At 38.2% G+C, this 14,982-nt stretch overlaps 1 protein-coding gene across 7 annotated transcripts in view; it reads right to left on the reverse strand.

Annotated features, from left to right (window-relative positions):
- TTC13 (tetratricopeptide repeat domain 13) overlaps positions 1-14,982 on the reverse strand; it is a 104,469-nt gene that overhangs the window by 89,232 nt on the left and 255 nt on the right. For 6 of the 7 annotated variants that reach the window (XR_008916269.1, XR_008916270.1, XM_056816144.1 and 3 more), the window contains exon 1: positions 14,605-14,872. The exons of the other annotated variant lie outside the window; for it this stretch is intronic. Coding sequence is in view for 4 of the 6 variants with exons in the window: in XM_056816144.1 (XP_056672122.1) it covers positions 14,605-14,872 (268 nt within the window). In the remaining 2 variants the exon portion in view is untranslated. Of the gene's footprint in view, positions 1-14,604; positions 14,873-14,982 lie in introns of those variants that run through there. 7 annotated transcript variants of the gene reach the window in all.

A 14,982-nucleotide genomic window follows, 5' to 3' on the forward strand; every position in this document is an offset into this window, starting at 1 on the left:
TGAGGGAAATGTAATGTGCAACTCTCAAAACTTGTATGCATCATTAGAATAGTAAGAAGAGTCACACATAGGAAAAGTTTCGGGCATCAAGAAGATATGGAGAAGGGGGTGGGGGAGAAAAGAAAAAGGGAGGGGAGAAATCGTTGATGGTACTAAGATATACTCCAAGAAATAGAAAAAGAAAATTAAATAGAATAATCTTTCTCACACAAAGATACACATGGGAAGGGGAGGGGAAGAATTATCCTATAAGAAGGAAAGAGAGTTTTTTTACTTAAAACTTACTCTCAGTGAAATCAACTCTGAGAGGGAAGAGCATCTAGATCCATTGGGATCTTGAATTCTATCTTATCCAACAGGGTAAGGGAGAAGGGAAAACCAAGGGAAGTGGGGGGAGGGGGAGGGAACACAAAAAGGGAGGGAAGGCGAGGGGGGGAGGGGAAGGGAACAAAAAGGGAGGGGCTAGAAAGGGAAGCGGGACGACTAGGGGGACGGATTTAAAGTAAATCACTAGTTTAAACGGTTATAGCTAAAGAAGAAAGGTCAGAATTAAGGGAGGATATCAAAATGCCAGGGAATCCACAAGTAACAGTCATAACTTTGAACGTGAATGGGATGAACTCACCCATAAAACATAGACGAATAACAGAATGGATTAGAATCCAAAACCCTACCATATGCTGTCTTCAAGAAACACACATGAGGCAGGTAGATAATTACAAGGTCAGAATTAAAGAATGGAGTAAGACTTTTTGGGCCTCAACTGACAGAAAGAAGGCAGGAGTTGCAATCATGATATCTGACAAAGCCAAAGCAAAACTAGACCTGATTAAAAGGGATAGGGAAGGTAAATATATTTTGTTAAAAGGGACTATGGACAATGAGGAAATATCACTAATCAACATGTATGCACCAAATGGCATAGCACCCAAATTTCTAATGGAGAAACTAGGAGAATTGAAGGAAGAAATAGACAGTAAAACCATTAGTGGGAAATCTGAACCAACCACTATCAAATTTAGATAAATCAAATAAAAAAATAAATAAAAAAGAGGCAAAAGAAGTGAATGAAATCTTAGAAAAATTAGAGTTAATAGACATATGGAGAAAAATAAATAGGGACAAAAAGGAATACACCTTCTTCTCAGCACCACAGGGCACATTCACAAAGATTGACCATACACTAGGTCACAGAAACATGGCATACAAATGCAGAAAAGCAGAAATAATAAATGCAGTTTTTTCAGATCATAAGGCAATAAAAATAATGATCAGTAAGGGTACATGGAGAGCCAAATTAAAAATTAATTGGAAATTAAATAATATGATACTCCAAAATCGGTTAGAGAACAAATCATAGAAACAATTAATAATTTCATGGAGGAAAATGACAATGGTGAGACATCCTTTCAAACCTTATGGGATGCAGTCAAAGCAGTACTTAGAGGAAAATTCATATCCCTGAGTGCATATATTAACAAATTAGAGAGGGCAGAGATTAATGAATTGGAAATGCAAATAAAAAAAAAACTTGAAAATGAACAAATTAAAAAACCCCAGAAGAAAGCCAAACTAGAGATCCTAAAAACTAAGGGAGAGATTAATAAAATCGAAAGTGATAGAACTAATGAACTAATAAATAAGTCTAGAAGCTGGTACTTTGAGAAAACAAACAAAATAGACCAAGTACTGGTCAATCTAATTTTAAAAAGGAAAGAAGAAAAGCAAATTAACAGCATCAAAGATGAAAAGGGGCAACTCATCTCCAATGAAGAGGAAATTAAGGCAATCATTAAAAACTACTCTGCCCAATTATATGGCAATAAATATACCAATCTAGGCAAAATGGATGAATATTTACAAAAATATAAATTTCCTAGACTAACAGAAGAAGAAATAGAATTCTTCAATAATCCCATATCAGAAAAAGAAATCCAACAGGCCATCAAAGAACTCCCTAAGAAAAACTCCCCAGCAAAAAGACTCCAGTAAGTGATCAGGATGGTCATTCACTATGATCAAGTAGGATTTATACCAGGAATGCAAGGATGGTTCAATATTAGGAAAACCATTCACATAATTGACCACATCAACAAGCAAGGGGGCAGTCCCGTTTGGCATGAAAGTATACATACAAATAAATGTTCAATCAACCACAACCAAAGTTCATTCTTGATCTTTTTGTGCAGCTTGTGGTCTAGAGGCATCTTCATGGTGTCTTCTCCAAACAGTTCAGTTTCTGGATTCAGAGAGGTATCATGTTTCTTAACCTAAAATTCTTCTTAAAGGAAATTTAATCTTTGCTATTTAAAATAATAACATATTTACATTCCCCCCTTGAAGAGGATGACTGAAAAACACATGATCACTTAGGGATGCATGGCAGAGTTATGAGGTATATGAATCAATTGGCAAGAGAAATTAAAAAGACATCAGAAAAATCCAAATAAAAAGAAAATTTCTGGATGAAAATATAGACTATCAAAATCTTATGTGTAAAAATTCCAAATAAAGGAAAAGTAAATCTATAACAGGTCCTTGAATCAGGAGCCAATTCAAATGATCTAAGCAATGATGCATTTACCCAGTCAGTAGCCAGGACTACAGAAAGTTCGCCACACTATGAAAGACAGAAAAGGGACTAGATTATAGGAGCCAGGTAAAAGGAGCCAAGTTTGGGATACTCGTCTGTAAGTATTTTCACAATGAGTGTGGATACAAGGAAGGCCTATGTCTTAACGTATGTTAAGCGTTGCAACCTTGAGTCTTCACACTAGGTTCAATTCCTTTGTATTGGCTTAGAAGTACATCAATCCATCCTCGATTGGTTTCTTTTTGGCCCTGTGTAATGGCTCTTTTGTATATCTTGTCCTAGAATCAGACAGACTCATTAAGCAAAGTCCCATAATTTTTAAAAAAAAAATTTGTGGCATCATTTTCACAGTCTCAAACTTTTGGGGCATGCATTGACATTATAGCAAATGTATTTTAAACTTATATTACTGCAAAATCATAAAAGTTAAAGAAAATCTTAATGCTGGTGACATGTGCTTCAAATATAAAAAAGAGAGGAAAAAATAAAAACTGAAATAGTATATTGCACATACAAGAAAAATATAATAAAAAGTTTTAAAATTCAAAATGTAGCTTATAATCATTGACACACTGTGTCAGCTAAGAAAATATAGAATACAAGGCTCTCACCAAAAATGAGATCCATTTGCTCTTCATATTTGGCCATGATCCACTGTGAGTACAAGCAAATGAATTTTACAAGGTAACAGTTTTGTTTTGTTTTTTTTAAAGAACAGTAGTACAAATATGTATGTATCAATATCAATATCCCCAAAATTCTCAATAATCCAGTTAATTACAATAACAAACAAATCCACTATAACTGTAACAGTTAAAATTAGTTTCTCTGCTAAAAGCATTACATTTTTAGAGGTTTATTAAAGATTATTAGAATTGAGAAATAAGGAAATACAAAATAAGAAAAGCACATGCAACCTACATCTTGCCTGCCTGGTAGAGAGCCCTGCGAGCCTAGAAGCGGAAGCCAAGAGAGGGGCCAAGTAGGCGGGAAGTCAATTTAAATACAAATTGTGTTCTTGCACTCAGGTGAGGACTCAGGGTGATATTATAGGGAATTCTGGGAACTACCAAGGACTTCTGGGAATTGAAGTCTGGGGTTCAAATCTCCATTTTACACTATTCACCTTCAAAGAAAGAACTGATGGGAGTCCGAATACAGATTGAAGCATACTTTATTCACTTTCTTTATTCTTGTTTGTTTTCAGCCTGCATTTTTTTTTACAACATTGTTAATGGAAATATAGAAGAGAGGGAGGAAGGGAGAAAATATGGAACTCAAAAATTTTTAATGAATAAATAATAATAATAAATAAATAATAACTATTGTTTATATATAATTGAGAAAAACAAAAATTAAATGTAAAAAATAATAACTGTTTTGATGGTATATCATTATAACACTTCACAATAGACATGCCTGTTTTTGTTTTCCTTTTTTAAAAAATAATGACCAACTAGAAGCACAAAGGAAAATTATAGAGAATTGGGCCTGGTTTGCTACTTAGAAAAACAACTCACTAAATGAATATGGGGAAATTAACCTCTCTGGTCCTTAGCTTCCTCATCTGTTAATCTGAATTAGGTGATCTCCAACTAGCATATCTGTAGTCCTAATGATTCCAAAGTTCAAAAATGTGACTCATAATCCTAAAGAAAAAGTGAATGTTTAACAGAAGATGCAAAAACAATAGTTATTCTTTAAAAGACAAAAATGATCCTCTTAAGACTAGGAATTTGTGAAAGGTTACATAAGAGTTAATCAGAATGTAAATATCATAGACTATAGGATCCATCATCTTCATATTAATCATACTACAGAATGATCTTTATGAAACCATTTGCAGAGCTAACAGATTTTTGTTTCTCAAGTGTATTACTGAATACTTGTAATAAAAGGGCAAAAATCACAGCACATAGAAACTGTGCACACCATTATTACTCTTACTGTCCTTTAGAGTTCCATTTTGCATTCCATCACCCTTGACTAGAACTCACTGAGGGCAGAACTATCTTTCTTTTTGCTTATATTTGTATCTATAGAACTTAGCATAAATCCTGGTATAGAGTAAGCCCTTAATAAATGTTTGTTTCCTTGTTGTTTTTCCTACAAGGAGTACATGATTTGAAGGTAGGTTATTTAGAAATTCCAACTTTGTACTACTTTGCTTTGTTATTAAGGGCAAATGATTTTATCATTCTGAATCTCAAATTCCCTGCTGGCTCCACAAATTTACTACCACTTGGCACTTATTTTATGTAAGCATTATGAAAATTTGATATTTAGTTGCTCTGAACAACATAAAAGAAAACAATTTAAAATTCTTAATTTAAGTTGTATGATCTCTTCCAGAAGTATTCTATTGAAGTTCTATCAGTTTAGATGGCTGATTACCGGTTATATTATACGTGGCAAACATCAAGGCCTAGCTGTGTTTCTTAAGTATGTTAGTAGTCTAAAAGACACAGAAAGGGGCAATTAGGTGGCTCAGTAGATAAAAAGCCAGGCCTGGAGGTGAGTGGTCCTGCATTCAATTTGGTCTCAGATACTTTCTAGCTGTGTGACCCTGGGCCAGTCACTTAACTCCAATTGCCTAGTTCTTACTTGGAACAAATGCTGAGTATCAATTCCGAAAGAGAAGGTAAATGTTTAAAAAAAAAAAACAAGAGCTGAAATCAAACTGGTACCTAACTGGAAAAAAATATATAAAGTACCTAATAAAGAAAGCAGCTGCTAAAAGGTGCTTTCACATATTGAAGAAAATGGGAGGTGAATAATAAGTTCCTAAGTTATTCATTTTAAAGATAATTAATACTGTACTTGAAATAGTAAATTAGTCAGTGTACAAAATTAAGAAGTTAAACAAGATATGATTAAAAATAATACAACTAGGGTGGAGGCTAATGTTAGTAATCAGATAAGTAAAAAAAGCCCAGAATGCCTTAAGAAGCCAGGATTTAAGCAAGGGGGGGTGGGGGGGCAGTGTCCTGGGTGACAGAAGGCAATAGAAATCAAAGGGACTTAACTATTTATGTAGTTAAGATAATAAGGAAAGGCAAAGACTTACCTGAAGCAGTAAACAAAAATATACAGATAGAAAATATTTTTTAAATTGTTTTGTTCAGATATATGGTCAGAGTATATGAACAGGTAGTTCTCAAAGGAAGAAATCCAGGTTTTCAATACTCATATAAAAAATCAACAAAAGAACTAATAAAAGAAAGACAAGTTAAAATAACTCAGTCTCCAATTCACACTCATAAGATTAGACTGTATGGCTATAGTTGAAGAAAATGTGAGAAAATAGCAACATTACTACACTGCTCATGGAGGTGTGAATTAATCTAGCTGGTCTACAAAGCAACTAGGAACCAAAGCAAAAAGTCATTAAACTGTGTGTCTTGCTAATACTAGACCCATACCCTAAAGATTTTTAAAAAGAAGAGGGGGACACATGTAAACAAAAATATTAATACTAGTTCTTTCTATATTGACAAAAAAAAAGGGGGAAAGGGAGTTAGGGAATGGCTGAACAAACTACAATGAATGTAATGCTTGCCACAAGACATAGAGAAATGGATAATTTCAGAGAAACCTGGAAATACTTGTATGAGCTTCTGTAGAGTAAATTGAGAAGAACCCAGGGAACTTTTTATAATAATAAATAATACTGTAAAGAAAAACAACTTTTGATTCACAAAACAACCATCCAGATCTAAAGGATCAGTGCTGAAATACTTTTATCAACCTCCTGACAGAAAAGTAAAGACCTAAAGGTTCAGAATAAGACATACATCTCTGGACATGCTACCAAGGAGAACTGTTTTCTTGAATATGCAAAACTGATTCAAAGGTTCTAATTTTCTTTCTTTCAGAGGCGAGGGGAGTTTTCTGAAGTGGGAAGAGGGGGCTGGTTTACAATTTTTTTAAGTTTGAAAAAAGCACAAAAAACATGTGAGAACACAATTGTCAAAAACTGTTTCTACATGTAATTTAAAAAATTAGGGGGCAGCTGGGTAGCTCAGTCGATTGAGAGCCAGGTCTAGAGAAGGGAGGTCCTAGGTTCAAATCTGGCCTCAGACACTTCCCAAGTATGACCCTGGGCAAGTCACTTGACCCCCATTGCCTAGCCCTTACCGCTCTTCTGCCTTGGAGCCAATACACAGTATTGACTCAAGACTGGAAGGTAAGGGTTTATTAAAAAAAATTTTTTAATTAAATTTAACTGTAAAAATGCATATTAGACCTAGAAGAATATGGAATGAGCATCAGTGAAAAACAATGACAAGCAGAACAGCTTTGGAGAATCAGTTATAAACTTAAAGAGTGTAAAAAATAGACTCGAATACAGGACTACAATCCCCATGAGCCTTTGCTCCACTTCCCCAGAATGCCTTGTAATCTCACCTGGGCCGAGATCGAGAAGATATTTAAGCAAAGGCTTTTGAAGGGCTCGCCCCTTTTGGTTTTCCGTTTGGAGCAGAGGCGTCTCTTCCATGATGTGAGGTTATTTTGTCTAGGCCTCTGGCCTAGGCACATGTTTCTTACTTGTATATTCTTAATCTTTAACCTTTAATAAACCTCTAAAAAATATAGTACTCCTTGCAGAGAGTAACTAATTTCTACCTGCCTCAGTCTCCCCCTCTCCCCTAAATTTTATTCTTTACAGTTTTAGAAAATCAAGACAATAACTAGGTAGCTCAATGTATAGAGAACCAGAGATATGAGTCCTAGGTTCAAATCAGATCTCAGACACTTCCTACCTACATGACCCTGGGCAAGTCACTTAACCCCCATTGCTTTGCCATTCTTCTTCTGCCTTAGTACTTATTCTATAATAGAAGGTAAGGATTTTTTTTTTTAAAGAGAAAAGGGGGACAGTTAGGTGGCTCAGTCAATTGAGAGCCAGGCCTAGAGACAGGAGTTCCAAGGTTCAAATTTGGCCTCATACACTTCCTAGCTGTGTGACATGGGCAAGTCACTTAACTCCCATTGCATAGACCTTACCACTCTTCTGCCTTAGAACTGAAAGAGAGAAAGAGAGACAGAGAGAGAGAGAGAGAGAGAGAAGCAAGCTGTTTATAACATCTATTTGCTACTTGCCACTTCTATACTTGTTTACTTAGTTACCTAACTTAGTGTTAAGTTCAGAATAAAATAAAAGAAATTGGTTTCATCCTCTCAGTATTCTTCCATAGTTCATGCAAAACATATTAAATGGTTCACAGCAGAGAAACAGAATAGAAGACTCTTATTCAAATGAGTTCTACTGTGCAGTGAAGCATAGTAGAAAGACTAATAGACCAAGATGCAGATCTCAGTTCCAGTCCTGGCTTTGCCACTGTTAAACTCTGGGCAAGTTGCCTGATGTTTTGGGGCTTCAATAGCCTCATCCATTAAAAGAGAGCTCAATAATCTCACTAATAAAAAGGGATAATCAGGAAAGCTAAATTTTGCTAAAAGTTAGCAATGAAAAAAATATAAAAAATTCTTACAAGTTTCTCTGATAAAAGCCATATTTCTCAAACATATAAGGAAATGAGTGAAATTTATTAAAATGAGTCATTTCTCAATTGATAAATGGTCAAAGGATATGAACAAACAGCTTTCAGAAGAGGAAATCAAAATTATAGTCATGAAAAAATGTTCTAAATCAATACTGACTACAAATTAAACAACTCTGGAGTACCACCTCACACCTATCTGAAATGACAAATGCTGCTGGAGTTGAGAGAAAATAAGTATGCTAATAAATTGTTGGTGGAATTAGGAATTAGTTCAACTATTCTGGAAAACAATTGTAACTACACGCAAAAGGCTATAAAACTACATTCCCTTTGACCACTACTAGGTATGTGCCTCAAAGAGATCAAAGAAAAAAGGATCTAATATGCACAAAAATATTTATAGTTGCTCTTTCTGTGGTGGTAAAGAATTAGAAATTGAGGGGATACTTATTAGTTGCAAAGTGGATGAACAAGATGTGGCATATGATTGTGATAGAGTTCTATTATGCTGTGGGAAATTGTTGGGGGTGGGGGTCATAAAAAATGGGAAAACCTCTATGAACTAATGAAAAGTAAATGCAGAAGAACCAGATCATTGTGCACAGTATAAGCAAAGCAGTAACGATGATCAATTTTAAAAGACTTGACTACTCTGATAAGTATAATGATACAAGACAATTCTAGAGGACCCATAATGAAAAAGCATTATCCCCCTTTAGAGAATCGACCTCTAGTACAAACTGACATATATAACTTTCATTCTTTCTTTTTTGCAATATGGCTAAAATGGAAGTAGATTTTATATGGTTTCACATGTATAACTGGTATCATTTTTGTTTTCCTTCTCACTGGGTAAGGGGCGGTGGAAGGGAAGAAATTTGGAACTCAAAAACTATGTTAAAAATAATAAAATTATTTTTTGAAAAGAGGAAAAGAAAAAAGATAAAATATGAATTCTTTATAAAGCAATGGGTAGCTATTATTTTTTACTTTCATAGATAAGAAACTGATTCACTGAGACTAAATAACTTGTCTCAAATCATAATCTAATTAGGAGTGGAGCAATGACTAGAATCCAGACCTCCTAACTCCAACTCAAAGTTCTTTCATTTTCTTATTTGGAGACCTCAAAATTTGTCACAAAAAAGTATCTGCCATAAATAATGGCAACACAGATTGCAGGAGTTAAAAAAATAACTTAACTCCCAGGTAGTTACATTATTTCCTTATGACATTACCATAGTATTTGAATTTTTTTTTTTTAGTACTAAGTAGCAGTCAAAATAATTAAGTGTCCAGGAGAGACAGCATGACCTAGAGAATTGGTCACTGGTCTGAAAGTAAGATCTGTTTCAAATATTGATGGAAACACTTCCTAACTGTGTGGCCCTGGGCACCTAAGTCGCTTAACCTTTTCGTGATTCAGATTCCTCATTTGTAAAATAAGAGGTTTGGATTCAAAGGCCAAGGAAGTTTCTTCCAGCTCTAAACTTTTGATCCTAAGACCCTAACATTCAAAGAAATTAGGGGAATCCTAAAACCAGAAGATAAACCTAATTTAAAAAAAAAAGAATACATCAGCCATAAAAAGATATTTTATATTGCTTCTTTCTAATTTCCTTTGAGCTCCACTGAAAAAGACTTTAGGTCAATTTGAATTCATTTGATTCAATTCAGCAAGTACTATGGTAGGTACTGGGAATAAAGATAAGAACAAAACTCCTTGCCCACAAAGTTTACATCCTATTGGGAAACAGTTAACATTGCACAGAGAAGTAAATACAAAATTTATACAAAGCAAATACAACCTAATTTTAAGGAAAGGATCAGGAAATGTCTTATGTGAAGTGGCAAGTGGGTGATTCCAAGAGGTATTGATGAATATAGAGACCACTATAAGCACTGGGGACCTTGCTTATAAAGGCAGTGAGTTGGCAGACGACTTGCCATGTAGAAAGAACAGCAAATAGGCAAGTTAGGCTAGTGAGCAGCATATGTGAGCAGTAGAAATGTAAAACAGATCTGGAAAGAGACTCTAGTACTAAAGTCTGCGAATTACTTAAATGTCAAACAGTTTATATTTTATCCAAGAAGCAACTAGAAGCTTTTTGTGAGCAAGGTAATGATATGATCAGACCTATGTTTTAGAAATATCAGTTTAGCAATTGTGTGGAACATAGACTATCGAGGAGAAGTAGGGATTATATTTATGAGACTACTCGGAAGTTCAGATAAAAGGTAAGAAGGGCCTAAATTAGGGAATCTGGGTGGTGAATTAATTTTTTGAATGAAAAACTTTTGGTAAGAGTTTACTCTATGCCAGACACAGAAGTGTTGTGGAAGAAGAATCAAGATCGGTCAACTTTACTACCATCTCTTCATTGGCTGGGAAAGAAAAGTCAGGAGTCAAGTATGACCAAGATTGTGAAATCACAAAACTGGAAGGATGGTGGTACTTATGATAGAAAAAAGGAAGTTAGGAGTATGGGTATGTTAATTAGAAAATACAGTAAGTTCTGTTTTGGAGGTGTTGAGTTAACATCTAGATATAGATAGAGAACATCTAGATAGATGCCTAAAAGTTCATAGGATCACTGATTCAGAGCTAGAAAGATCCTTTTAACCCCTCTCATCTCCTGGATGAAGAAACTGAGGCCCAGGGGGTTTTAAATGACTTATCAAGGGACACACAGCCATTAAATGCCTGAGACAACAGGATGAGGGGATGAGGGATTTGTGCTAAGAATAGTGAAAGTTTAGCCTGGTTCACTATAGGGTCAAGCTTGTGAACAGAGAAAGGCCAGAGCAGAAGGTGATAGAGGGACAGAGTGGAAAGAATAATAATAGTTTTAGGAAGAAAGATGAAAGGTAAGAATTTAAGGTCTTCCAAGCAAGATAGTTCTGGATATAACATGCTTAATAGAATATATAGTTTTTTAAAATATGTAATAAGATTCACAGCTTAATATAGAATCCCCTTTAAAATTGTTTTATTTTTTAAAATCCTTACCTTCTGTTATAAGCACAGCAAACAGGGTTAAGTGATTTGCCCAGGGTCACACAGTCAGGAAGTATCTGAGGCCAGATTTGAACCCAGCTCCACCCTTCTCCAGGCTTGGCACTCTATCCACTGTGCTACCTTGCTGTCTCCTCTTTTTCTATTCTTATTCCTATGTGGAAATGTTTGTATTTGTTGGTGTTTGTCAAGTTGAAAACAAACAAAAAAAATTTTTAAGTTGTGGTCAATTAAGAATTTTAGTTTTGAATCAAGGAAGTCTTAGTGAGATCAAGGATATAACTATTTCCTTGTGTGGCAGAGTAAAGGTAGAAATGATAGGAAGTGAGGAGATTGATGACCTGAGAAGCTAGGGTGTTTGAGAGGCTACCCTGAGAATGAACTTTAAAAAAAGCTGCCTAATGATGTGACAGAGGCTGGTACTAAAGAAAAAGCGCCAGGCTGAAGAGTGTATGAAATTGATCACCTCAAAGGAGGAGGGGGGTCCCAAGGGATGGGAATCTGGAGGAGGAAAAGACTGAGGCTGGTAGAGGAGTTGGTCTCTTGGTCTTGAGAAGCTGAAGACAAAAGGTGAAAGAAAAAGACTTTCTCCTGAGGGTTACCCACTTTTCCTGCTGGTGACTGGAAATCCTTCCCACCCACACTTCCGAATTTAAGGGACTTTCTGAAGAGAAACCTGAGCAGACTTTACCTCAGCTCCTGTTGCCCAGGGGTGAATCAACCTGACTTTCTCTCAGGGGGCTCAGGCTGCCAAGGCCTGAGTTCCCCCCAAACTCGAGGAGGGAAGAGAAAATGCTTAGAGACAGGGACACCCTTTCCCCACTTCCCTTTCCCATTCTTCCTTGCCTGTTATTCCTTTTTTATTACCTGATTGAGTTGACATTAAAAGTTATCTGTTCCCCAAGCTGAGTGTGAGTGAACAGATCACCCCTTGATATCCAGAGAGTGAATTGAGGAGAGCAGTTTTTGCTAAGGAAGGAAGGCAGAAGGGGGAAAATCTTCAAAGTCCCTCTCCTCTTTGAGCCAACCCTTAAACATCAGCTGTCTCCCCTGAACCCTGCTTTGAGAGGAGGAGGTCTCCACTCTTTCCCCCTCTCTATACTGAAAGACTGAACCCCTCTAATACAAATTAACCTCCCCATTATAATACAGTGATCCAAACAGAGGGAAGATTTAGAAGTGGCAGGAAGGAGCAAGGAATATGGTTCTTCCTCCTCTTGACCCAATGTGTTAGGGAAGATAAAAGAAGATGCATCTGATACTGGAGAAGTTGGTTAAGAATGTAGAGTCTTGTAGGGGGAGGGAAATCAGTGGATGAGTGCAAGGAAACAAAAAAACAGGTTAAGTGGAAGACAAACCAAAGGCAGATTTGTTTGTTTTTTAACAGGAAGATGGAATATGTAGAAATACTCGTGCTCTCTTAAACTGAGGCAAAAGGAAATATAGGCTAGTGAGAGATCACCAAAGTAAAAACAGAGAGAATCAAAAAGAAGTTTGGAGTTTAAGGATTTTTTTTTTTTTGCAAAATATCTATAAAGCTGAACTTAAGAATGACATCAGAGTAGATTCTCAAAAATATTACAATGTACAGGATAAGAAAATTTTAAACTGTTTTCTCTCCTTCAAATTTAACATAGTTGAACATTTCACCAATTTTAATACTTCAGAGACTCATGATTTAATTGGTGTGGCCACCCTCCCATTGATACAGATCCACACCTTCATTATACATTCTTTATGAACTGCCAAGGTCAAAAAAAAAGTCACAAGGTGGCAACCCTATGGTGATCAATATCGGTGAATTTAGCTAAACTTCTCCTCAGATAACTGCCTAGTTCCATCTTTGTAGAGGCTAGACGGAGTTTGAATCCCACTGACACAGTCTTCAGGAATCCAGGGTCATCTCCAAGTCACAATGAAGTAATAGAACAAGACTTTAGTGGAAGAAAGTGTATCAAAAGTTGGGACAGGTAGTGTCACCAAGTCATCTCAAATGACCTTGCTACTACCATATGTGAAGTTTCCCCAAGAAATTTCACATTACTCATTAATTTTGCTTCCCAAGTATCTAGATTCTCTCTAGTCAGAACACTTAAATTTACAAAGTGGAAGTGGCTCTACTACTTCTGTAGCATGATCTTTGCACAAGTCCATCCTCCCTAGAAAGGACTATCAATAGAATAAAGAAGTGACATAACTCCTCAAAGATTTTATAGACCTCGTGCAAATTAGGGTATGCCAATCCCAGCCTGATCTCTCGGTTACAAGTCTTAATTTTACTCATCGATACAGGCAATACAAAATAATATTGCTTCCAGGCACCTAAACCCCAGCAAATAGCAACTCTTGCAAATTCACTTCACCAACTCAGACAAATCCAGGAAGGGGAGGGAGGGAGGAAAAAAAGTAGGAGGGAGAGGGAGTGACAGAGAAAAGGAACTTGTACTAACAACTAAAAAAACAAAGTTTCACACACACACACAATTAACATCTGATCCACTGGTAATATTTGCTTTGTCTGTGAAACATCTCCCATTACTTATTAAACTAAGGCCGGTAGCGTTCAGACTTAATGAATGAGTTGGCCCATTTCCAATATACACACAACTTTTGATACACACAATCCAAAGCCCGAAGAGCTCTTTTTTCCCTCCTCTGTGAAACTACAAAAAGCTCACAGGTCAGTCTTAAGAAGGAATGAAACTAAAGAAAAAAAATAAAAGTACCTTTTCTCCCTCTACCCCCATCAAGATGTAAATTTCGGAGATAGTGTTTAATACAGAGAAGGCAGGGAGCCACGGAAGCCTCCTTTCCACTTGCATTTGCAAAGGGTGCTTTCCCTTTCTGGGTGGAAAAGGACATAGCTGGTGCCCTTCTAGGAGCACAAGGAAGCAGATAGGGATGGGTGTCTTGAGGGATTCTCTCACTGCGCTCTTTGGCCTCAAACCGGGTCTGGACAGGTGTCACTCACCACCCCGGCCCCAGGGGCGCCAGGAGCTACCCTGCACTCCTCTCCAGGACGCACCCCACCCCAGCCCGCCCCGCCCCGCCGCACTGCACTGCACCCCAGCTAGCTGAGCTCGGGGAAGGTCGGAGGTGAAACCTTTAATCTGAGAACGTTTCCCTCGCTTTTCTCGGGTGCCCTCCCTCCAGCCAATGCGAAGGATCAGGAGCTGCGGCAGAGCAGAGCGAGAGCAAGTCCTGGGGAGAGAGGCAGAGGCGGGAAAGCAGCACGGAGCGCGATTCCCCGCAGGGAGCCAGATGCTGAGCTCTCCGAGAAAAGACAACAGAGGCTAGGGCGCCACTGGGACCCGCGGTCGTGGTCCTGGGGGGCCCTGGCCCACGTCGCTCCCCCGGGACCCTCGGTCAGGTCCTGTCCTTCCCTTCCCACGTCCGGCCCTCGCATGTTCCCCCGCCTCAGCTCGGGCCAGGCACAGCGTCTCGGACTCGGGCCGGGCCCCCAGAGCTGCTAGCTGCTGCCCACTCACCGCTGCACTCCGCGGAGGGCTGGTCCCCCCAGTCCCCAGAATGCGGGTCGCAGCCTCCACCTCCGCCGGCCCCGGGCGCCGCCTGCTGCCGGTGCTGCAGCTCCTGTTTGAGCAGGGACAGCGGCGAGTAGTACTCGGTGCCCAGGGCTCCCGGGTGCAGCTCGGCGGACAGGGCCCCCAGAAGCAGCAGCGCCAGGAGGCGCCCGGCAGCGCCGGCTGCGGACACAGCGCCGCCCCAGCCGCAGCAACAGCAGCCGGCAGGTGCCATCTTCCTTCAAGGCGCATGTGCGACCGGCTCCTCTCTTCGCCACTCGAGCTTCCCCGCCTTTAGCCCGCTGCCCGGGCAGGTGGGAGGCATGAGGAGGTGGGACGAGAGAA

Source organism: Monodelphis domestica, chromosome 2, assembly GCF_027887165.1.
Source record: "Monodelphis domestica isolate mMonDom1 chromosome 2, mMonDom1.pri, whole genome shotgun sequence".
NCBI classification, from domain to species: domain Eukaryota; kingdom Metazoa; phylum Chordata; class Mammalia; order Didelphimorphia; family Didelphidae; genus Monodelphis; species Monodelphis domestica.